The sequence below is a fragment of the Lampetra fluviatilis genome, chromosome 2 (assembly GCF_964198595.1).
Source record: "Lampetra fluviatilis chromosome 2, kcLamFluv1.1, whole genome shotgun sequence".
NCBI lineage: Eukaryota > Metazoa > Chordata > Hyperoartia > Petromyzontiformes > Petromyzontidae > Lampetra > Lampetra fluviatilis.
In genome coordinates, this window is record NC_136276.1 from 34,844,155 (window position 1) to 34,869,925 (window position 25,771).

The 25,771-nt window shown below is 49.4% G+C and overlaps 1 protein-coding gene across 1 annotated transcript; it reads left to right on the forward strand.

Annotated features, from left to right (window-relative positions):
* Positions 1-3,042: 3,042 nt before the first annotated feature.
* LOC144946263 (delta-type opioid receptor-like) lies at positions 3,043-24,251 on the forward strand. Its single transcript, XM_078875160.1, has 4 exons — positions 3,043-3,761; positions 7,474-7,757; positions 17,218-17,573; positions 20,425-24,251. The coding sequence occupies exons 2-4, from the start codon at positions 7,495-7,497 to the stop codon at positions 20,949-20,951; spliced, it is 1,146 nt and encodes a 381-aa protein (XP_078731286.1). The 5' UTR covers positions 3,043-3,761; positions 7,474-7,494; the 3' UTR covers positions 20,952-24,251.
* Positions 24,252-25,771: the final 1,520 nt, after the last annotated feature.

The window sequence follows — 25,771 nt, forward strand, 5'->3', positions numbered from 1 at the left end:
TCTGTGGAATGCGGTCAGCGAATGGTGGCAATGGACTTACTCTGCGGTTTATGCTTACGAGAATTGAGACCGCAGGTCCCACGATTGTCCGTCAGGGTCGGAGTTAGCCGCGCGATGTTCCGATGCTCCCAGTTGGTGACGCTTGCTCAGAGCCATTCGTTGGCGCTTGCGTCGCCGAGCAGATATCATTAGTGATCAGCCAGAACACTGCATGTGAAGTGTTGCCATCCTTCATCACGTCAGCTTGGCAACACAGTCATTAAGAAAACCAAATTGGTATTTGCGTGGGCTAATGGGACATTGTAAGTACCCTTTCATAGCTGTGGCAAATTAAATTCAACGTGTAGAGGGACTTCACATACTTCGCAAAGGACTAAGATCCCCGTATAGCCGTTTATAGGCTACTGGGACACACGCTGTGAACGAGCACCTATTAAGGCCAGCTCAGCACGTGACCGAGGTCGTGTGGCTATAACCACTTTTGACTGCCTTTGTCTCCCAATGGGAGGCCCAGGACCGATAGAGATACTCAATTATCACTCGCCAATGATCTTAGATACGGCTGGGGAAAAGATCCAGGTCGCCAGCGTCATAGGACAGTGCGCTAACCATTGTGCCAAAGCTGCCCCCATATACAAAGACCCCCATTAACAGGCTGTTGTGGTAAGCGCCGTTAGCGAGTAGCAGCACCTATGAAGGCCGGCACGGCAGAACAGAAGTCGGGTGGCCAGCACCACCTGCCTTTGTCTCCCCAGTGACGATCTTTATACACCGCGCCAGATACTCATAATCGTCACTGGTGTCGGCCGTGAGTGGGAATCGAACCTGGTTAGCCGGGGTTCGTGGCGCAGCTCGCAAACCACCGCGCTACCAAACCACACACACACAGACACGGTGTGACGTCTCACCGCTATTGTCACATGCGAGACGTCTGGCCAACGCGGTACAGCGGGACAGACGGCTGCTCTCTAGAGCGCCCTCTCCTGGAAGCCCTTCCGCGAGCAGTGGCGTGAGAAACATTTCAGCGCTGCGCCTGTACCTCTGATTTAAACACCCTTCACAAACACACCACGCATGCACAAATGTAAACCAGGATTTAGCGTACGCGTGCACATCCGATTATATGTAAATAAATGGCTGTGCAAATAAGGTGCCCTGCTATATGGCGCATTTCATGTCGCGGGAATAATGATGTGTTTCCTCTTCTTGGTTCTTTCGGTAAAGTCACGTAGAAGGGAGATAATAAAATAATTAAAAATTAAACATAATAAAATAATGTATTATTTTATTATGTTTTTTAATTATTTTATAAAACATAATAAAGTAATATATTATAAAATAATGTCTTATTTTATTATGTTTTATTTTTATTATTTCATTATCTCCCTTCTACGTGACTTTACCGAAAGAACCAAGAAGATTAATCCCTGCCATCACGAAAGCTTTAAATCGAAATTGACTAACCTTGCAGGCACGTCCACATGTGCGAGAATAATTCGACCGCACGGGCAGAGCCGTGCGTGAATACGCAAGCGGCGCGTTAGCGCTGCTGACGACGACGACGACGCGGTAATGGTTGAAGCCCTCTGGCTGCCCGCATGGCCCCGTCATATCGGCATGCGGCAGGCCACCCAGTCACCAATGGACAATTGTCTCCGCAGAATGCTCATCGTGAGCGGTTGCAGAGCAACGTCTCGGTTAGCGCTGCGCTGCCCAGTTCGAGTCCCGTCCACGGCGAACATCGGATGACGAATATATGAACCGGTCCTGGGCCATCCCCTAGGTCTACTCAGACTCAAATGAGTACCAGGCGGTCGGGCGTGGCGCTGGCTACCCAACCCGCTTCGTGTGTTGTTCTGACCTTCATAGGTGCTCGCAAACAGCACTTGCCCTAACAGTCTGTTAAGGCTATACGGGGCATCTTTGTCTTTGCTGTGTGCATTAAGCTCGGCGATTATCGCCTCATCATAATTAATGTCGCCCTTCTTGCGCGCGATTAAGACGTGGAGCGCATGGAACGGAGGCCACTCCGGCTGAAACGAACCAAACGCACACGGACACATATACACCCATCGACACCACGGACACATGCTTTGCACATAGACACCCACGGACATAGACACCCAGGGACACACGTGCAGTCCCGTGTGGTTGGTAGTTTAAGATATAAACTTACGTGGAGGTTCGTAGACTTATATTCCTATCGAGACCCATTTCTTTGAGAAATGTCTTTAGAAATGGGTCTCTAGTTGGTTGTCCTTCCCCCGCGGCTCCCTTCTCGAACCCGCTAGAAGGTTCTAGGGGCCTCCAGATGGGGTCTTCCGTGAGCCTTTCCCTAGCTCCTCCCTCCGCCTACACCCCTCGCACGCCCTCACCGGCGCCTGTATGTCCACCAGCCGGGGCTGTTACACTACACACACACATCCACACCACACAAATACAAAGACCCTCCGTATAGCCTTAAACAGACTATTGAGGCAAGAGCTGTTAGCGAGTAGCACCTATGAAGGCGGCACGGCACACGTGGTGGAGGGGGTGACCAGAACCCCGTCCGGCCGCCTTTGTCTCCCTAAGTGGCGATGTTTACACACCGCAACAGGTACTCTTTCAAGGCTGAGTCGACCTAGAACACAGTGCAGCAGCAGCAGTAGCAGCGGCCCCGAATGCGGCTAGCACGTGGGGCGTCGTCACGCACGCACACTCGTACACACGTTAATATGAGAAGCGAATTCGCATTAACGCTGACTGCAAGACTAATAATAATAATTAACGACGTTAATTTAAGGGCACGCTGTCGTGCAGGTGTCAATCACGTGATGGGCGAGTGGGGAGGGTGGTGGTGGGGAGCGGTGGCGCAGTGGTGAGCGCACTCCGTTACCAACTCAGCGACTCGAGTTTTATTCCCACGTACGACCAAAATTGTAGAGAATATTTGAGCCAGTCCCGGACCTCCCGCCTCCCCTAGGTCGACTCAGCTTTATATGAGAACCTGTTATGGGAGTGTAAACATTAGCACTGGGGAGACAAAGGCGGTCGATACCGTGGTGTTGGCCACCCCTACCATCTCGTGCGCCGTGCCGGCCTTCATAGGTGGTGCTCGCGAACAGCACCCTTGCCCCAGGGCCACACGGGGGAACCTTTGTCTTTGGTTGTTGAGCTCTTTGCGCGGCGCGGGCGCTTCCAATGAAGAGCGATGGGGGGTGGGGGAGGGAGGAGGGGAGAGAGGGAGGGAGGGACGGAGAGGGGAGACCCGCTGCCTCCCATATAGTACCCCCAATCCCGCCATCCCTCGCCTTCTTTCTTCGTCGGGCGCGAGAAAAGGGGGGCTATCTACACGCGAACACCGCTGCGCCGTTTAGGGACCGTGTCCTCGAGTCGAACTGTCAAAGCGAAGGATTTCTCGGTTGAAACCGCGGCACCGGGTTTCGGTGGAGTCGCCTTAATGTTGTTGTTGTTTTTGTTGTTATCGAGACGTTCGCCTCTGCTCGCTTCTCACCGAACGGCGCCACCGCCGATCTCTCCTCTCAACGACTCTCTGCTCGATCGTCGAGCAAGAGAGTAGCTGACGCCACAGCAGCATCATCAGCAGCAGCTGCAGTAGTAAATAGTCAATCGTCGTACTCATGAATTGACGAGCACGGCAGACGGCACGTGCGCGCGCGCGTCGGTGCCGCTCAGGCGCGATCTGCAGGGCGAGGGGGAGGCGGGCGGTGGACGCGGAGCTGCAAGCAGCGGAGAGGACACGGCGCGAAGCGATCGAGGTGGGTGCTCCTCCCGGGGAGATGAGGAACGCTGCGTCCGTGCGTCTGCGCGTGTGTGCGCGCGCGCGTACACTCACTCGCTGCTGCTGCTGCTGCACACAGAGGTGCACGAACAGATTCACTTACCTGGGCGCCCACGAGTACACGCACCACTGCTGACTGCTGCTGCGCACAAAGACAAAGTTCCCCGGTATAGCCTTAACAAACTGTTGGGGCAAGCGCTCTTAGGGAGTAGCACCTATGAAGGCTGGCACGGCACACGAGGGAGTGGGTGGCCAACACCGCGCTCGGCCGACTTTGTCTCCCTCGTGGCGATGTTTACACATCACACCAGGTACTCATTTGAGGCTGAGTCGCTCTAGGGGAGGCCCAGTTCAGATAATCGTCAATGGTGTTGGCCGTGAGCGGGAATGAAACCCGCGTAGCCAGGTTCGTAGCGCGGCGCGCAAACCGCTGCACTCATACACTGACACACATCCCCATGGGCACGAGAGCGCACTACTGCTCCCACAGATACTGCTGCACCGTGTCGCATACTCAGACACAGGCACTGATGCACTCGCATACACACTCACTGCTGCAGGTAAGTTACACTCACTGTAGCGCTTACAAATACTGTCGAACAACACACAGATGCACCAACTGTTGCACCCACTTGCTGCACGCCTATATGCACTCGCTGCTGCACAATCAGACACACTGCTGCACGTCCAGATGCGCTCACTGCTGAACGTAGCTTACACTCACTGCTGCACACAAATGCACCATCTGTTGCGCACACCGCTGCACAACCCCATACACGCACTGCTGCACGTACGGCTTAGACTCGCCGTTGCACTCTGTCGCACGCGCGGATACACTCACCGCTGCACGCACGCACACACACAACTGCGACAACACGTGAACTCATTCGTGCAGGCGTCGCTGCACATACATGTGCGGACAGCAGATGCCGTGCAGCAGTCGGCGGTGCGTAGCTCGAGTCGATGACGCGGCAACAGCTTCTGGGCTCATCAAGATACTGCAACTCGAATGTGTGGCATAGTTTTCTCAGAGACCCAGAGACTAACACAGAGACCCATAGACTAACACAGAGACCCATAGACTAACACAGAGACCCATATACTAACAAAGAGACCTACAGACTAACACAGATATCCAGAGACTAACACAGATACCCATAGACTAACACAGGGACCCATAGACTAACACAGAGACGCACAGACTAACACAGAGACCCATAGATTCACAGAGACCCATAGACTAACACAGAGACCCATAGATTCACATATTATCCATAGAGTAACACAGAAACCCACAGACTAACACAGAGACCCATATATTCACAAATACCCATAGACTAACACAGAGACCCATAGACTAACACAGAGACCCATAGACTAACACAAATACCCATATACTAACACAGAGACCCACAGACTAACACAGAGACCCATAGATTCACACAGAGACCTATAGACTTACACAGCTGCCCATAGACTAACACAGAGACCCACAGACTAACACAGAGACCCATAGACTAACACAGGTATCCACAGATTCACAGAGACCCATAGACTAACACAGATACCCACAGATTCACAGATACCCATATACTGACACAGATACCCATATACTAACACAGAGACCCACAGACTAACACAGAGACCTATAGATTCACAGAGACCCATAGACTAACACAGAGACCCGTAGACTAACATAGATACCCACATATTCACAGAGACCCATATACTGTACTAACACAGATACCCATAGACTAACACAGAGACCCATAGACTAACACAGCTACTCATAGATTCACAGAGACCCATAGACTAACACAGAGACCCATAGACTAACACAGCTACTCATAGATTCACAGAGACACATCGACTAAGACAGGTACCCATAGACTAACACAGAGACCCAGATAATAACATAGAGACCCATAGATTAACATAGAGACCCATAGACTCGCATACATCCTCGTAGACCTATGTATTCATAAATAAAGACAAAGATCCCCCATAGCCAGCCCCACACCCGGCCCCTCGTGGTAATGTTTACACATCGCAGAAGGTATCCATTTGAGGCTGAGTCGACCTAGGGGAGGCCCAGGGACCGGTTCAGATAATCGTCACCGGTGTTGGCCGTGAGCAGGAATCGAACTCGGGTCGTCGGGTTCTCGGCGAAGCGCGCTAACCGCTACACTACCGCTCCCCACTCATAGGCGCAACGCAAGGAAGACCCACAGCTAAACTGGAATGCACTGAGCAAGTGGCTTCATCGTCAGCAGACAGACGCACACAGCCCCCCCCGCCCGACCCAGCACGAGGGGCATAACGACCACCACCACCACCTCCATCACACGATGCCTCTGTCTTATCAACGAGGCCTGCATCCGCACGCGTTATCACCTGAGACTGGAAATCCCGAGGGGACATAATTTGCCTGGACAAATCGGCGCCGCGAGCCGACACTGATTTAAAGGCACACCTTGCACGTAGAGATATGCCTCCAAAGACCTTCAACACGTACTAACACAGGTACACAGACAAAGATCCCGCGTATAGCCTTAACAAGCTGTTGGGGCAAGTGCTGCTAACGAGTAGCTCCGATGAAGACCGGCACGGAACACGAGGGGGTGGGTGGCCAGCACCACGCTCGGCCGCCGTTGTCTCACCAGTGGCGATGTTTACGCACCGCACCAGGTACTCAATTAAGGCTGAGTCGACCTAGGGGAGGCCCAGGACCGGTTCAGATCGGCGTCGCTGGTGTTGGCCGTGAGTGGGAATGGAACACGCACGTAGTCGCACCTGCACGCACATAGCCACACCTATAAAGATGCCCCCCGTTTCGCCTTAGCAGACTGTAGGAGCAAGTGCTGTTCGCGAGCACCTCCGACGGCCAAGCCACACCTACGCTCGCACTACGACAACAACAACCTCCATTCGCCACGAAGCGGCGGTGACGTCGCCAAGGCGCTCGTGCCAGGCTACGTGCACTTTCAGCCACCCCTATAAAATGACAAAGCCACGCCCGCACACGTTCACGTGGTGGTGGTGAGGAGGAGGAGGCGGGGGAACGACCTCGCGTTTGGCTCCACGTCGTGAGTGCGAATTTGATGGCATCTTCCGTGCGCACGTTTTGTCAAAGTAAGAGGCGACTTCAAGAACGCATCGCATGTTCAGCGTGCCTAGGAAGTTTGCATTTGTGAGCGAGCCAAACGAGCAGTTGGCAGATTGACGAATGAAAACGTCTCCTTGAAGGACTCGTGCTTTGTCATTTATGACCCAGGGCGCTTAATTTCAGCCGGGGTCTGTCCGGGTCAGAGACCCCCCCCCCCACCCCCAAAAAAGAAGACTTGCAATTGCAAACGTCGCCGGTTGGATTCTATCTCCCGGTGCGGCATTTTACACAATGGGCACATTTCTTAAAGCCCTCCCCACCCCGCCCACACCCACCCCATCCGTCCTCGCAGCAGCATATATAAATATAAACCGCGACTCGATCGGCAGCTCACGCGTACGGTGGGGCAAAGTGTGGGCCCTCCCAAGATGTGTGGCCAGCAGAGTTAGTCAAAATACGCCCCCCCCGCCCAGAGGGGATTTCCCCTCCTCGAACTCTCTCGAGCTGGGGACCACGCCGCCAGCAGTGGTGTGAGCGAGCGATTGCAGGGGCTGTACCTTTACCTTACCCCGACGTGTTCTAGGACGCGTGTTAGGGCGAGACCATGGAGGTGTTCAAGGTTCAGCCCATGGACGATGACTCCCCGGTCCACCTCGGCGGCAACAACAACAACAACAACGCCAGCCAGGGCTGCGTGGACGCCGCGGTGTGGCTGGCCGAGAGGATCGGCCTCAACCTCTCCGTGACCAACGCGAGCTCCATCCAGCAACCGCTCTCCGCCATGCCCATCATCATCACGACCGTCTACTCGATCGTGTGCGTGCTCGGCGTGTCGGGTAACCTGCTCGTGATGTTCGTCATCCTGCGGTAAGGAGCGCCGCCCGCAGTCCCGACCTCTCTGCACCTACCGAACTCCTACTGCCTTGTTTGCTTACCTGCTAAATTTCGATTTAAAGCTTTCGTGACTGCAGGGATTCATCTTCTTGGTTCTTTCGGTAAAGTCGCGTAGAAGGGAAATAATAAACTAATAAAAATAAAACATAATAAAATACAATTCTCACGACGTTTCGGCCACAATGCAAGCAGCCGTCCTCAGGTGAAGAACAGGTCTGTCGGAAAGACAGTGTCCATTCAAACACGCGTTGTGCCCGAAACGTCGTGAGAAATGTATTTTATTATGTTTTATTTGTATTATTTTATTATTTCCTTTCTACGTGACTTTACCGAAAGAACCAAAAAGATACTTACCTGCTGTTGTGGAGTGACTCATGCAGCCAGCTATGGCTGCAGGGTTTGGTGGTACATGTTATTTATGTAGTTTATTGTGAAAATTCGGTCACAGTTCCTATGATCACTGTTACATTGCTTATGGCTTTATCTTTGTGATTTCGCAAACTTTTTTTGGTTTGGCCATGTTTGTTTGTTGTAGTATGGAGTTAGACTGACGGCCTTAATCTAAGTTGTCTTGTGGTTGTTGTTGTTGTTTGACTTGAATCCCACTGGGATTTTTGCACGCAGCGATGGTGTACGGTGCTTTTTCTGCAATATTTTGCTGTCTTTTCTTGGATTTTTCTGTTGTCACATATTCACTTTAAGATGTTTTCTTGTTCATGTTTTTGTTTTGTGTTTGTTGCCGTTGCACCCGATTCAAGAGCCGAATGGCTCACAGGGCTATACCAAATAAATGAAACTGAAACTGAAAACCTACCTACTTGCTACCTAGTGGGTGTGATGGGTGTCCGACAACCAGCCGGAGCTGTCTGGGGCTCAGCTCTATATTGAGAAAACAACATGAATCCCCGGGCGCTGGATGTTGGTACGGAGACACCCCACGACATTTTGGACATATGTCCTACAATTTATACAGTCCACGTTTTTGTCCCATCAACATGGTGACAGAGGCACGTGTGCTTGTGGACTGTGCTGCTCCCAGGTTAATCGTAGGCTCAGAACCGAGTCAAGTGGCCAGTCGTTGTGGCGAGACTCAGGCCGCAATTTCTCGGAGAAAATATTTCCCCAGAACTCAGCATCGGACAGCTCCAGCTGAAGTTTAAGGCCTGCGTAGATTCAATATAATTCGAGTGCAGCAGGACTCCCTCTGAGCAATCCGTGGCGACGTGGATATGACAAACTGATCAGAATGTTTGTAATCAACTCCGTAGCCACTTAGCTGCGCCCCTGCCTACTACCTGGCGTGGTCCCTATGTCCGTCCTTTGGGTCGACTCGGCCTAAACACATCTGCCAATATTCTTGGTTCTTTCGGTAAAGTCACGTAGAAGGGAAACAATAAAATAATAAAAATATAAATCAATAAAATTATCACGACGTTTCGACTGCAACACAAGCAATCATCATCAGGTGTGAAATCCACAGCTAGAAAATTTGAAAAAAGTGGCGGTTTTTATTCTTTTATTGTTTCCCTTCTACGTGACTTTACCGAAAGAACCAAGAATATGAATCCCTGCAGTCACGAAAGCTTTAAATCAAAATATCTGCCAATGTTGAGTGATCCCCGGAAATTGTGGGCACAATTGCTCCGTAACCTCCTTAAAGATGCGCTCGGTTACTATTGTTATTGCAATAACAACAATGATCTACATCAGCAATGATCAATCCACTGCTTTAAGAAGCCCTCCCCAAGCCGTGTCCATCCCTCACAGTCTTCCAATGCTACATTTCACCGAGCACCACCTGCCCACGAGCTCATTCCATCGCTCCATCTCCTCTCGGCTCTCTGCCTTGGCTGCTACTCCACCACTAGTCTCGACCACCACCCATTATGGCTCTCAGCGGCTTTGCCTGCCCAATCCACGTTTGTGTCTCTGACTCCCTAATGCTGGTGAATCCATCCGGTAATTTTTTTCCGTTTGTTTTTGTGCCGACACACCTCCCCATGAGTCTTTGCACAATTTTCAGAATTTGTTTTATTCAAATTACATTTGTGTCAATGCCCACGTTTCTAGGCATCGTGTAACCTAGCAGCCCACGTTATCTAGCCCACGTTTTCCTCACGCGCCAATAATTACATACGCAGCAAGAGCTTGCACTTATTACAGATTCATTTGGCCGCTTAAATGCATGGATTTGTTTTCATAGACCAATTTCTAAGCAGAGCAATGTCTGCAGCATATGCAATTTATTCGCCTCCTGTAAAAACCGTCACTTCAATTACCTTTGCGGAGATTTTAAATGCATCTTAGAGCAGCTGTTTAAACAACGGAGCCGCATTTAAACGTGTAACAGTGGTGGAGCGCACTGCGGCTTCACAGGCGTCGTGTAACAACAGTTAGCAGCACACTAAAGTTGCAATCCAGCGGTCACCGGCTCGAGCTGATCTCTTGGCGTGAACAGCGTGGAGATGTAGGCCAAATACTCTCTGGGTGGGGCTCTCGAGAGCTCAAACTGGTAGAGGACCCTCTTGACAGCAGTGGCGTGAGCAGGACATTAGTGAGCCGCACCGTTCATTTGTTTTACGTTTGGTGAAGACAGAACACTGCGTGTGTAATGAAGTGCATTTAACAGCATGCCATCGCGTCGAATGCTTCTGCTGCAGTTAGATTGATTTAGAAACCGGATTACCGCCTCGCCATGCAGAGGAGTGCGTGGATTCGAGGAAATAGGCAGGTTATAGACGTGACTCAAAGTGCTGAGAAGAGAGATAGTGAGTGAGAGGTGAGTGAGTGGGCGTGGGCAGCACACTTCACAACCAGAAGGGTCCGTGGCGGACGGTCGAGACTGAGAGCGGAGCTGCAGGGGTGGGACCCCGTGCAGATGGAGCAACGCGTCAGCTCGTGTGCAGCGGAGTTGCTTCATCGCAAGATCTTGAGAGATGGCGGCGGTTTGGGGAAGGCTTTAATCCAGCAGTGGAGTGATCATGGCTGCTGACGATGAGCTCACTGTTCATGAGCTTTTAAAAAAAAATTAAATTATTTCTCTCGGATTTGGGTTTTTAGGTCACTGTAACTTAGTTATTTTTTTTACTGGTACATTTTAATTTTAAATGTGGAAATGTGTGCCACCAGCACGAATTGAAATACCATTTGCAGATTCATGAATTGGATTCACGGGACTTTTCACTGCCATCGCTGGGTCACCGGCGACTAGAACACAACGCTCCATCATCCCCTACAAAACAATAATAATCTACGGCCCTTTGTCAATCCATGGGGCTTGTTGCAAAGGAGCACCAGTGTAGAACAATGGTGGATTACATTTTTGTAATCCACGATGGGCTTGCAAAATGTGCATGCATAATGTACATTGATTGCCAAATAAATAACTCAACAGGTAATGGATACCCATCATCATTCATGTGCATTCATGAATACCCCCCCCCCCCCACGTCTCTCAAGAAGTGCTCACAAGTGTCGTCATCACATCTACACCTCTATTTAAGGAACGAAACAGGAGGATTTCTCCACTAATCTGGCTGTCGCCTGATGAAGCTGGTTGTAATTACTGGCAGTACTCAGATTGTAAATGTTGTGGCTTTGCTCTCCAACACACCGGTGTGCTGTACTAGTGACGAATTGGCAGGTTCTGTTTACGTGACAAACCTTACTAATTGGCTGTGCCGGGTGGTGGTAGTGGTGGGTTTAACGACACATTTTTAGATTTACGCGACCTAAACCAAAAAACCTCGAATGGATGATATTGGTCGCGAGAGCATACGTGTTAAACTAATCATGGATGTTTCTGTATAAGCCCTGTACTGCTCACCATGTCTCTACCACACCCACGCTGGTCACCCGTGCAATCACTCGTTGTTCTTCTGTTTGTAAGTCTCGGTCCACCACTTCATTGTGTGAAGAATGGACCCAAATACACAAAATGGAAGAAGAAGAAAAACGTGATCAGTTGATGGATACTTTTTGTCACTCCGAATCGGAATCTTTATTTATGCTCCAGTCGGAATCCGATGAGCTAAGAAGCTCTGTTCGCAGATGTCCAGTATCGGCAGCACAGCAATTTCCAAAATCAAACCGTACAAAAAACGATAGGAGTGCAATATCGAGAAAATGGCAAAGCAAGTCAGTAAATATGAGTAAATGATATTTATTATATAACTCCACTGCTGGATGAAGGTCTCCCTACACTGGGGTTGGGCAGTGTGGGTCGATGTAGATGTAGGGGTGTCAGGGGAAGGATTCCCACCAATAGGAGAGTTAGTGGGAGGGGTAATCGAGGAGATAGAGTATAAGGGGAGAACGGGCGGAAAGAAGGGGCCTTTGGCAGGAACGAGATTGGGACGGCTGGGGACAGGTGTGGATGGGAGAAAATGATTAAAAGACGAACCCCCTGCAACCTTGTGTCGGCTCTCCTTTACATAGGGTTACAGGAGAACCCAGAACCAGTTCAGATATCGCTCACCGCTGATGTTATCCAGGGCCATGGAATTGAACTCGGGTCACCAGGTTCACAGTGGAGCTCGAGGTCCACTTACCCGCACTGCCACCACTAAAAGTGAAGCGATTAACGCTTCATAAATATCTTGGACCACAAATCACCACCGTTTAGAATGAAATCCTGCACAACTCATTTAGTTATACTGCATTGGCAACGGACCACCGCTAATGTAGCCTTCTCTGCCAATACGTTTATGGCGTCTGATGTAATTTATGGTGTGCTCATTAAGGGCTGGTGGCCTTTTCAAGCTAACACAGGGTGAGTTTAAATTGGAGTAAATTGCCACCATTGTCCCCGCGACCATTAGCAACCTCCAGTTGGGAAATGTCAGGCTCATTGGCAGCTGACACCAGCATGTGAGGATGAATGTTCTTTCATTTTACCTCCTGGGTTTTGGAAATTGCTTAATGTGATTTTGTGCATCCGTTACTGCACTCGTTCAGAACGTGTAAAGTCATCCTCTTAGCTAAGAGGAGCTCGCCAGCTGATGGTGCTGAGTTCTGCTATCCTTCTCAATCGACAGAAATTTTAATCTTGCAACATATTAGTTGGCAATCAAAAGGTTTACATCCTAGATTGTGGGAGGTGGGTTGACTGAGCTCATCATGCACCTGGGACCATTGTAAATGAGTAGTTCCACTTTGCGGTGAAGTCAACAGTGGCTGTCGGATGGATAGACTCACCCCCGCCAGAGGAATGGCGAATTCAAGGCTGTGATCAGGTTATCACCGCCTCAATGGCAAATGAAGGTAACAACGTATGTTATGAAATTGTGTGTTGAAAAAGGTCAACTTTAAATTGCACACTTAAGACAGATTCCAACATCCGAGGTCACAATGACAATTTACGGGACTTTGTCCATCCAACTCCTGGAAAAAGGCCACTCCCGCGCTGTGCCAAGTCATGCAGGTTGTTTGGCTGTACTTGATCTCGCTGGTCAGAGTGGGTCGGTGAAGGAGAGGCCCAGGGCCCGCTTAGATATCACGTGCCACTGATGTAACTCTGACCCATAACTGGGGGACTCGGGTCACCCGGGTTCATGGTGCAGTGTGCTACTTTGCTGCACCGCTGCTCCCATCAACATTTAATCCCAGTTCAAAATCGTAAAATCCATAGCTGTCTGCATTTTTTACTGAATGTATTTATTTAGACTTGCTTATCCAGGAAAACAATCCACGCCTGATTCTCAGCACTCTTTTTCAGGATGATCGAGCCAAGGTTCTGCAGTGTTGCTCCTGTGTGAAATACCAATTGAGTAATTTGCAGGATTTATTTCAGCATTTTGATGTTTTGAGCACTAACCGGTTACTATGTTTTTTTGCTTTAGCCATGGGAGGAAATTAGATAACCTAGAAGAACCCAAAGCAGAACTGGGGGAAAAATACATACTCTTCACAGACAGGCTCCCAAGTCAGGAATCGAACTCGGGAACTTCGATGCCATGTGGCACGAGCATTAGCACTGTGCCACCCTGCCGCCCTTCCCACTGCAATGCTGCCTTTAGCGTAATATCAATGAAACTTGGCTGTTTTTTGGTGAGCCTTGAAGGAAATGTATTGATTGAATAAGTATATACAGTAATTTCAAATGAGAATTGTATTCATCCATGACCTAGGTCACAAGTATAAAAAAAACTAAAATTAAACAATATATCCGTCAACAAATGATAATTGGAGACATGATCTTGACAATAAAGAGTAAGTTGGCTTTGAGCAGGACTCGTCGCTGGAAGGGACGAAGAAAAATGGACGCAATCGGTGATGGAATGGCAGCCAAAGTAGGGGAAGACGACCAAGGGCACTACAAACACGGAGATGGAGCGATTGGATCAGAACGCAGAAGCCAGACGGATTGTGGCCATTTCAGGACCGTGACGGGATGGCCACAACGCGGGGGGAGTTCTTCATCCAGCAGTGGATAGAACATGACTGAAGTTGATAATCCAACCAAATCTTACCGATATCATCACGCATTTCCTAACCATGCAAAGGTATCCATATTATTATTATATATTTTTTCACAGGATTACATTTATTTCATCGTTGGTGTGTGGTTGTTTCTGGCTGTGTCGGCCTTCCTCACTCTGAGATCTTCTTGGTTCTTTCGGTAAAGTCACGTAGAAGGGAAGTAATAAAATAATAAAAGAAAACATAATAAAATAATATAATAATATAATAATATTTTATTATGTTTTATTTTTATTATTTTATTACTTAATAATATAATATAATAATATAATCATATTTTATTATGTTTCATTTTTATTATTTTATTACTTCCCTTCTACGTGACTTTACCGAAAGAACCAAGAAGATTAATCCCTGCAGTCACGAAAGCTTGAAATCACTCTGAGATCATTTGCATTGCCCACCAGCTCCCCTGCCTCCTCCTTGCTCGACTTTACAAAGTCACAGTGATTGTGCGCTCGGATAAACATGGTACCTTGAGAAATAGTTTCCTGTTGGGTAATTTTATGAGAAAATGCTAAAACTCGGCTCTAAAAATGCACAGTTAAATGTCTGAAATGCACTCCGTGAAATGCATCACGTTTTCCTTTTCGTTTTTGTTGATATATTCTGAAGTGTGTACAGTAGAACCCCTCCTACCGACCACCCCTATTAACGACTCATCGCTTAAAGACGGGCCTCCATAGAGCCCAATGTGTAGTCTATAGTGTAGTGTATCGTGTAGTGTATAGTGTAGTGTATAGTGTAGTGTATAGTGTAGTGTATAGTGTGTAGTGTAGTGTATAGTGTAGTGTATAGTGTAGTGTGTAGTGTAGTGTATAGTGTAGTGTATAGTGTGTAGTGTAGTGTATAGTGTAGTGTGTAGTGTATAGTGTAGTAGTGTATAGTGTATAGTGTAGTAGTGTATAGTGTAGTGTATAGTGTAGTGTATAGTGTAGTGTATAGTGTAGTGTATAGTGTAGTGCCTCCATAGAGCCCAATGTGTTCGTTTACCGACATTCCCCTGTTAACGATGGGCTGTTGTAGCTACAGTAAACATGAATTAATGCATGGAATAACCATGTTTATTTTAATATTATGCGTTTATAATGTTGTTAGTATGTTTATGTATTAATATCCATTCTAGATTTGAAAAAAAATTGCTGTGGTTTTCTCACCTGATGATGATTGCTTGTGTTGCAATCGAAACGTCGTGATTTAATTTAGTTTATTTTATACCTACGTGACTTTACCGAAAGAACCAAAGAGTATGTATTAATGTCCATTGTTTTAAATATCATGAAGTACGCTTTTCCGGTGGAACAAGGTAACTCCCGATGCTATCGGAACTAATTAAGCCTTTAACGTGTATTTCCTATACTCGCTTAATGACCAAATCACTTAACGACCGGTTTTGTGAAACCAATAACTGTGGTTCAGAGGGGTTCTACCGCACCTGCAAATGTATGTGCCATTGCTCCAGCGGTGGCATAATAAGCATTGACGTTCTCCATCAAACGCAACGTTCCACTGTGGATTCAAAAGCAGCAGATGTACGTACGCACGGTGAACTTCTTTCGCACCGCACGTGTCCAACCGTGCCAATCGAAGGACAACAAACTAAACACACAAAGCAGTCCTAAACAAATGCGTTTTCAATTTAGATTTAAAAGCACGTAGCTCCAGTAGCTTCCTAATTTCGTAAGAAAGAGCGTTCCAGACGGCCGCAGAAATACATCTGAAAGCGAGCAATGCAGTAAACGCCTTTGTTCAAAGGTTCGCCAAAATCCGCTGCTGCGAGGACGAGCGGAGTTCGCGTGATGGTGGTTTATGCTCATAGACGAGATCAGCGAGGTATTGTGGTTCATTAGTGGAAAGCACTCTGTGTGCAATGAGCGCGACCTTGTAATGTATTCGTTCAGCAGATGACCTCGAGAGAGGAAGGAACAGGCTGCCCAGCCTGCACACAATGGCCGATCTTCATTTATTTTGCCACGTGACAGTGTGTCGCACATTCATTGCCTCCCAACGTTTTCATATCGCGTTGTATTCTGGCTTGTGGGGGCGAAGCGTTGTCATCGCGCCGCGCTTTGAAACCCGCTTGCCCGAGTGATGTATGTGAACCGGTCCCGGGTTGTCCCGCACATTCGCCAACCCCCACACTGTCCATCAGGGTCCGTGGAATATCAGCCGTTCGTGATTTTTTTCCATTCATCGAACGCATTCGGGGTTCATTCTTCACTCGCAGAAGCTTTTGAAAACGTCATCGTTCCATAAAGACTGGCACACGCTACGAACAGAAAGAAAAATAATGACAGGATCACGCTCTGGTGTGGTCCGTGAGGAGACAATTTATGCAAAATGGTCTTTGCACACTGCCCAGCGTTGTACAAATAACGGCAAATTACATTCAAGACCAAGGGATTCTGCCGTCATGCAGTGGTTAGCACACTGCACTTGCAATCCAGAGCAGCCTTATGTCCCATAGGGGATGAAGAGGATTAACGAACGAACTTGCCACCCAGAGGTCGGGAGGTTCGATTCAATCTCCGGGCGCGGCGGCTAAAACGACGGTGTAACGTCTCTTAAACGCCTCCTTCTCCCCTCCCCTCTCCGTCGCCTCTGAACGCCGGGCGGCATCGATGGGCACGCCACGGTTAGAGGATCGGCAGGTCGCGAGCGGTGGGGTAAAGTGCGGGGTGCTTCCATCCCTTCCACGGCGTCTAGGCCAGCATGGAAGAGTAGGCCAAAAATGGCGTCTGGAGGGGGTGGGGGGGTGTTTATAGAACTCTCTCTTATTGGAGGCCCTTTGGCGAGGCAGTGGCATCAGCTGGCAATTGCAGGGCTGCACATTTACCTCTTCACCTTAATTGATTGCAAAAAACACTCAAACAACAACAACACTGCTCGCGTCTTCACGACTTAGAAAAATCACTCTCGCCCCCCCACCCCCTCCACGTGACCGTCTTCGCAGGTACACCAAGATGAAGACCGCTACCAACATCTACATCTTCAACCTGGCGCTGGCAGACGCCCTCGCCACCAGCACCATGCCCTTCCAGAGCACCAACTACATGCTGGACACGTGGCCCTTCGGCCAGATCCTGTGCAAGCTCGTCATCTCCATCGACTACTACAACATGTTCACCAGCATCCTGACGCTCACCATGATGAGCGTGGACCGCTACATCGCCGTGTGCCACCCGGTCAGGGCCCTGGACTTCCGCACGCCGCGCAACGCCAAGCTCATCAACGTGTGCATCTGGCTACTCTCCTCCACCGTGGGGCTGCCGGTCATCATCATGGCGGGCACGCAGTACAACAAGAAAGGTGAGAAAACTGTGGATTTTTTTGTTTGTTTTTTATTTCTTTTTTTTGTTTTATCTTCTTGGTTCTTTCGGTAAAGTCACGTAGAATGGAAATAATAAAATAATAAAAATAAAACACAATAAAATAATTCTCACGACGTTTCGGCCACAACGCAATCAGCCGTCCTCAGGTGAAGAACAGGTCTGTTGAGAAGACAGAGTCTCCTTCAGACTCTGTCTTCTCAACAGACCTGTTCTTCACCTGAGGACGGCTGATTGCGTTGTGGCCGAAACGTCGTGAGAATTATTTTATTGTGTTTTATTTTTATTATTTTATTATTTCCATTCTACGTGACTTTACCGAAAGAACCAAGAAAGCTTTAAATCGAAATTTTTTTGTTTTCATTTACTTATCAGGTAAGGCCCAGCCGAGCTGTGTATAGCTCTTTGTCAGAGGCGACCTGGTTGTCACAAATGATAGCTCAACCAAGTGGCTTATCGTGTGGACATTTATAGCAGCCAAACACTGTAAACGTGTGTTGATTCTAAATTGTGGAGGGGAAAAACCGGAGGACCCGGATACAAAATCCACACAACCACGAGGGGAAACACGCAAACTCCAGATATACAGCAGGCGTCAGGGTCGGGATCGAACCCATGCGCTACTGCATACCAGGCGGTGTATCTAACATCTCACGACCGTGGCAACCTTCATAGCAGACTTCACGTGGCAGACTTGACTTGCTGGCTAAGAAGCGCTTACTCCTGAAGTCATTGAGACTCGAGGGAGGGTCTTTGTCTTTGTGCTTTCCACACACACACACACAAGTTTTGGGGAATCAGTGATGTATCTGTGCTTCCACACCCCCACTATTTACTGACAAATTCCCATCTCGCACTAAGACCCGAGGTAGGTAACGGATGCTTTGCTATTCCGCGATCGTGAGTAATCTCCCAGTAGATGACTGATGACCCGTGCGGTTTTTCTGTAATCTTATCTTCAATCAAGTGCACGGAGCGATGTACTTTCGGAACTGCATTGAGAGACAGAGAGAGGGAAGATGATGGATTGTGAGATATTGTGCAGGTTAAATGACGTCCCTTAAACGACGAAGAAAAGTAAGTGGCCTTGGACAGGAGGCATCATGACTACAGAGGACAGATGGCCCACGGTCCAGATTAACACGTGGTGTGGCAGCCAAGGAACGGAGCACGTCATAGAGGAAGTAGTCTGCATGTTGAACTTCTTTTGCACCGTTCGTAGCCAACCGTGTTAATCGGAGGAGCTTCATCCGTGGAGATAGCAGATGACATATATTCACGTGAATGTTCTAGGTGGATTAATTCTAGATTTGTAGTTTTCGTGACTGCAAGGATCCATGCTCTTTGTTTTTTTCGGTAAAGTCACGTAGGTAAAAAGAAAACAAATAAATAAAATCACGACGTTTCGGAGGCAACACAAGCTTCCGTCTTCAGGTGGAACAGTCACAGCAAAATGACTGTATCAAGCGATGAGAACTCTAAGAGACGCGACCTTAAATACAACCTTGTATTTAGATTCGACCTTGTATCTAAGGTTGTGTCTCATGCAGAAGCTTGCGTCTCTGGGCACACACAATGTGAACATCTCTTGGTAACTGCCTGGCCTCAATTGTAATGCTCCAGTGGAAGTGAAAAATATTAAATAATTCCTGCATGAAACTTACGCTGAAAGTCCTATAGTGTGCAATAAATTCATGACTGATGGAAAAGAAATGTAAAAAAAAATAGTTGTGAAATGTAAGGATACGTAAATTAGAGATCACTATTCTACAGTTTATTTTATCTCCACTGTTGAACATATTTCAAGGGAGTGGTTAAAATATGATCCTGTTACAGGAATAATTTACATCGTCTTGACAGATGCGATATATCAGTGAAATAAAATACTGCCCAAGGAATTAAATATATTACAAAGTGAAGCGTGGCTCTTCAACTGCTGTCTGGCCTGTGCGACGGTGCTTTACATGAGTCAAAGCCAACATATTTGTCTTCTTTAAGGAATATATATCTTTCGCCCAATTTTCCAATTGTGCTATCAACGTCACATCATGAGACAAAGCATCCAACTGAATTTCTTGCAGAGCAGAGCAACCCTTCATGTTAGACCGCAGCCCACAGAAGTGAATATATCACAACTAATTCTGACATCCAATCGTAGGGGGTGGAATGTTCCCACCCACGCTGCCACTGATGCTAAATTTCATTGCATGACAATCAGAGGCGATATTTAATATCCTCAGAGCTGGAATTTAGCCAAAGTAAGTGCAGAACCAATTTGAATGGGATGGATTTTTTTTATTTTGAAAGTCATTGCTGATCGGGCTGTGACACAATCAACTCACTGGACTCGAGAACTCGATTATAACAACCGGACGGGTGCCCGAATAGGAATCCAGGATCTCAGCGGTTGGCAACTCGAACCTCGAACTCCTACCGAGCCAGCCGCCCTCATCCCGTGTTTTATTCTCAAACCCCTGTGACCCCTGTCTAAGAATGGGATTGGGTTGGAGGCGCTGGCCGCATCCCGCCTTGCAAATCCTTTTGTTTGATTCTACTCAGTCTGCCGCCACATGTTTCATTTCTCGCCGCAAATTTACGCAGCCGGTGGCTTTTCACGCGGTCAACAACAGGCGCTTTGATATACGACGCAGAACCATTTCATCGCCAATCAGCCTCCTTGTCACACACACATGCACACGCACGCGTTTAATCATCTCAGATTCCCAAGGCAAGAAGTCCATTACGAACATCATCGGTTACAATTCCGTGAGATTTTTTTTGTCCCTCCCTCTCTTCCTTCCTTCCTCCCTCCCTCCCTCCCGTCGTCGCAGGCGACCTCGACTGCGTCGTCCAGTTCCCGCGCCCGCACTGGTACTGGGACAACCTGCTGAAGATCTGCGTGTTCGTCTTCGCCTACATCGTGCCCGTGTGCATCATCACCGTGTGCTACGGCCTCATGATCCTGCGGCTGCGCAGCGTGCGGATGCTGTCGGGCTCCAAGGAGAAGGACCGCAACCTGCGCCGCATCACGCGCATGGTGCTCATCGTCGTGGCCGTCTTCATCGTGTGCTGGACGCCCATCCACATCTACGTGATCCTGCGTGCGCTCGTGTCCATCGCGGACTCGCCGACGGTGCGCGCCAGCTGGCACTTCTGCATCGCGCTCGGCTACGCCAACAGCTGCCTCAACCCCGTGCTCTACGCCTTCCTCGACGAGAACTTCAAGCGCTGCTTCCGCGAGTTCTGCTCCGTGCCGCCGCTGTGCAAGCTCAAGATCGGCACCACGACGCGCGTCATGAGCCTGGCGCGCCGCCAGCCGCCGTCCCCGCAAGAGGAGCAGAGCACGGCGCAGACCTGACTAGTCGTGGAGCTGTCCCCCCTGCCGGCAGGGCCGGCGCGGCCTGGGCCCGGCGTTCCCGGCCTCGGGGCGGTGCCCTCGAGTGCCAGCGGTGGTGGTGGTGATGGTGGCGGGGCTGCCCGGAGCGCGCAGGGGCAGCGTCACTCCGCTTGCGTGCTCTAACGTGGCGTGCTTTCATTGCTTTCAGTTGTGCTGTGGCCGTCAGAACGTGAGATCAAGAAACCGTTTAGATCTCTCGCGGAGCGGCGAGACCCTCCGTGTTGGGAAATGGCCCCGCGGAAGCAGATATCATGGAAATTTCTCTGAGATCCGTTCGAGCTGACCTCTGGTTCACGTGTTAGAGGGTCGGCACTTTCGCGCCTATGCTGCAAATGACTGTAACGATCATCGCGTGACAAGAAGATGTCTTTCTTTCTTTCTGTGGTATCAAAATTTTACGAGCGAGTTGTCAGTGACCCGGCTGAGACCATCAACTCACTAGAACCTTGAGAACCCGGTCTAATGACGGGCGTCCGCAAACCTGGATTTAAATCTAGAATCTAATTGGATACCAGCTCAGTGGCTCTCACCTAAGAACCATCCCAGCACCTCCCTTCCTCTCCTCTCTTTTTAGATCTTTCACCACTTGTCTCCCTCGGATTTGCCCTCCCCCCCCCCCTCCACAATTCATCAGCCGCGTATGGATTTTTTTTTTTTACAAACAGCACATGGGGCTGTGCTGAAGGGTCGCGGTCGCGCTATTTACAAAATTACGAAGGACAAAGGTGGAGATCGCGGCGATTGATTTGAAATCAGAGGCGGCTAGCGGGGTCGTGCGATTGGGAATTGCGAAGAGGTTAAAGGCCGGGGGGGGGGGGGTCGCAAGGGAGCCTGGAGGAGGGGGAGGAGGAAGAGGAAGAGAAGGACACGAAGCAGAGCTGCACAATGTATTCCTCCTTTTCCCATCAGGCGAACAACGTAATTAATCAAAGTCTCAAGCGCGGCTCCATGACTGACGATGCACTTCAAGAATGGAAACATCCCTTCGCATATTAACCGCCAATTACTTCCCCACACCCTCCTTTCAAACGACAGTCGCGAGCTCTTCGAAATCTCCCGCGATCGATAACGGTGACGCTTTTCTCAGAGACAAATGCCGCTTCAGTTCAACGTCGAATCCGTCACGAATGTTTGCCACGCGCCGCAATGCCGCCGCGAGCTCCTGCTCCGGCACGGCTCTTCACGCGCACCGCCCGCATCGGATCTGCCCCCTCCGCCGTCTCCCGTGACAAGCGACGAGCGCTCCGAGCGAAGAACCTTCAAGAGTTGTAAGTAAGCAAAACTCGAGTTTTTACATATATATATAGCGCCATTCACACAAGGCCTCAGCAACGCTTTACAATACAATCCCAGTAAAAAGAAAAACAACTTTTAACGTTAAAACTGAGAGAAAAACAACCCCACCCAAGGCGGATACGCAAGAGAAGATTGACGTCTTTTCAGACGCGCCCTAAATACCTCGACTGACGTCACGCCCCCAACGGACTGCGTCAAGGCGCTCCACAAACGAGTTGAAGTGTACAAGTGGCCGCGACGGCTTGGGCGTCCGTCACGCCTGCGTTCCTGCCGTGCTTGTGACACCGCCGGTCGCTCTGCAGCCAGCGAGGAATGACCACGTGCGACGGGGTCGCCATCCACCGCCGCATGGCCGTCAACGGCGTGGTGGTGGCGGCGGTAAGGTGCTCAGGTGGACTGCCGTGGCCGCGGGCGACACGAAATCAATGCACGGCCGCTTTGCTTGAGCCCCGGCGATGTCTTACCGAGTTTCCAAAGCAGCTTGAAAAACATGGGACTGTTACCATGGCACCCCCATCTCGCCCCTCGGCCGCGATTGCGAAGATTTGACAGGGGGCACATAGCGGCCGCCTATCTGGATCGCGCACACTTTTCGTTCTAGATCTCAGAATAACAAAACAAATATCGAGCGGCAATCTGATTCGAACGCTTTGTCAACAACGAGCGCGATCGAAGTGCCGACACGGCCCCTGCGAGCGCGCTGAGTGAGCACCGCCGACGACGATGATGACGACGATGATGACGACGATGCCGATGATGCACGTCGTTGCGGCTGCTGCTGCTGCTTGCGCCGGCAATGGAGCGCGGTGATTCACTTTTGCCAATTTGGCGATGTTCGTTTCGCGATTCACTTTTCTGTGACTTGGCTCAAACCCGGCGCGCGCCAGCACGGTGGGCTGTGAGCGTCGCAGTTGAGCGATTTGTTCGGCCGTTTTGGCCGCCTACTTGTTAAAATTATCACTTAAAATCTATAAAAAAAAAAGTAATGGCCCTCTGTGTAGGGGGCTGTGTATATTTTCGCCCACCACCTGGCGCTGCCACGGGGTCGTGGTTGCACTCGCAATCCTTCGGTCCACCGGCTCAATTCGATTCCTCGGGAATAATGAGGCAAGTTTCTTAAATCTCCTCCGTCACCTCCGTCAACCCTACTGGACATCTGTGCAGAAAAGCTTTGTCGCTAATCGGATTCCTCTCATCGGATTTCTGCCGTATAAATTAATATTATAATACCAACAGTTAGTGGATCGGCAAGTCTTGTCTGGTGGTGTGGTAAAGTGTGGCTGCGCACACCTCTCCTAACGACATCTGGCCAATGTGAAAGAGTAGGCCAAAGTAGCCTCTAGTGAGGGTGGGCCATCTAGGGATCCCACTGGTGGTGAGTCCCTTCAACCAGCAGTGCCAACAGCTGCACCTTCACCACTTGCTCTTTTTCAGTTTCCAAGTCGTGTAAGAGAAAAAAAAACCCAATCGATCCAAAGTGCATGGAATAATGCCAGCGGGTTTTGACGGAGGTGCTTTAAATGGAGCGAATGATTGGTCACTTCGCCCCCCGCCCCCCCGAGAGCTGCCGCTGATTCCTTCTGAGCGCCACGGACAGGATGGAGGCAACGGCCATGAGCCCGCGACGGTGGCTCCCTCGCGGCTCGTTTAGGAGAAGGATAAAGAACACGTTACCGTGTCTTCACTGAGCAACGATTGTTCCCATCGGCACAGTTATCACGATTGTTATTATTAGCGATTAGACGGATTGAGTGTCGTCGTGTACTTTTTTAAGAGCACCCTCCTCTCGTGGTGGGAAACCGATGAGCGTTGTAGGGTTTGTCCGACGGTCGCTGTTCGCGGTTGTGTCATCCCGATGTCTGCTTGAGGGTCGCACCGCGCGTCGTTCGGCACGGTGTCCGTCGTTTCGCTCCCATTTGCTGGGAGCTTCTTCGGGTTTGAATAGTTGGCACTGCGGGCACTTTGAAACTTGCACGTCGATCCACCGTGTCGGGCAGGACCTTGGAATTTAATTTGACTCCGCGAGTGGGAATCGATGCTGCACTCGTGCTTGGTCGCGTCTGCTCCGCAGCGTCGCGAGCAGCAAGGTTGACATTTTCAACTGGAACAGTTTTTTTTATTTCCATACGGTGATCGCCGTTAGTCGCCCTTCGCTGACCTACGTGTTTCCATAGATTGAACGAGGTGCCGTGTTTTGCCGATGCATAACTTGCGACGGTTGCCGCTAGAGGTAAAACATCTTAAAACTACCGAGTAGGTGTTCACGGTTGCTCCGTACGGCTCTCCGCAGTGATTTCGGGTCGCACCATGATGTCCGACGTTTCATTCCACGCGCTGGCAGATTTTTCAGAAACCTAATACACGTGGCAGAGCTGCACGGCGAAACCGCAAAAATCCGGCGAAGTCGTCGTTACGAAATGCCCGTGACCTTGACGATGCTTTGCTCTGACAGGTGGCACACTCCTGGACAAACCTTGAGGCTGCCCAAAACACAAAAGGGCTGTTGGAGCTTGGGACCATCAGCAGGGTCACCGCGATATCATTTCAGCAGCATGATACAATATCTCAATAACACGGTTTGACAACTATCACTTTATCGTTTTATAATTGTAATTCTGATTGAAATGTTATTCTTTTCGTGGTTTGTTGCACGAGTAAGATTATTTAAAGGTTTTCAACTGCTTTTCATTCAACATCAGCTTTCTGTCAGTCTTTTTAATCGATGCCATCTATAACGCTTATAACGCACATGCTGTCGATAATGCAAAAAATGATTGAAACGCAAGTGATGGCATGTAACTTCCATCCTGTCCGGTACTCTGATTTATAATGGGTAATACTAAAGAGTTTTGTTCACAATATTATTTGTTGATTTTGTTATTGCCTTGAATATTTCAGCAGCAAATTCATTGTTTGAGACGAATAAAAAACGCGAAGCGCAGCGTAACGGTATTTTGTAACGACGGACGATACGCTTTTTCGCGGAGCGCGCGTCGTACAATAAATCATAACGTCACCGTCGAGTGGCAAGCCTATTAATCAGAGGGCCCTCTCTCTCCCAACCTGCGGGACCATTCCGCGTGCATCTGTAGCAGCCCCACGCACCGCCGGGATTTTTTTTTTACAAAAAAACAAAAAATAACCGCGGCAACGGCAAAACATATTTATTTTTACTTTTTTTGGTTGCGATGGGAATGAATCCACATTCGTGTCGTTCGTAAATACTCCACGTGTCTGCGGCCACTGCTCTACAGATGCAGGTTACGCAATCGCTCTGCACGATGGTGTACGCGTTCACTGTGAACGAGAGTGAACATTCGCGGGCAACGTTAAGAGCGCTAATACCCGTCCACGGCAATGACAGTAATATATATATACACACCGGGCGGGTCACAACACGCTAAAAACACGTTCACGTTTGCCACTGACGCAGCAAAATATTCGTGGTATGTATCCTCAAAAATGTGAAGCGTCAGACTATTACA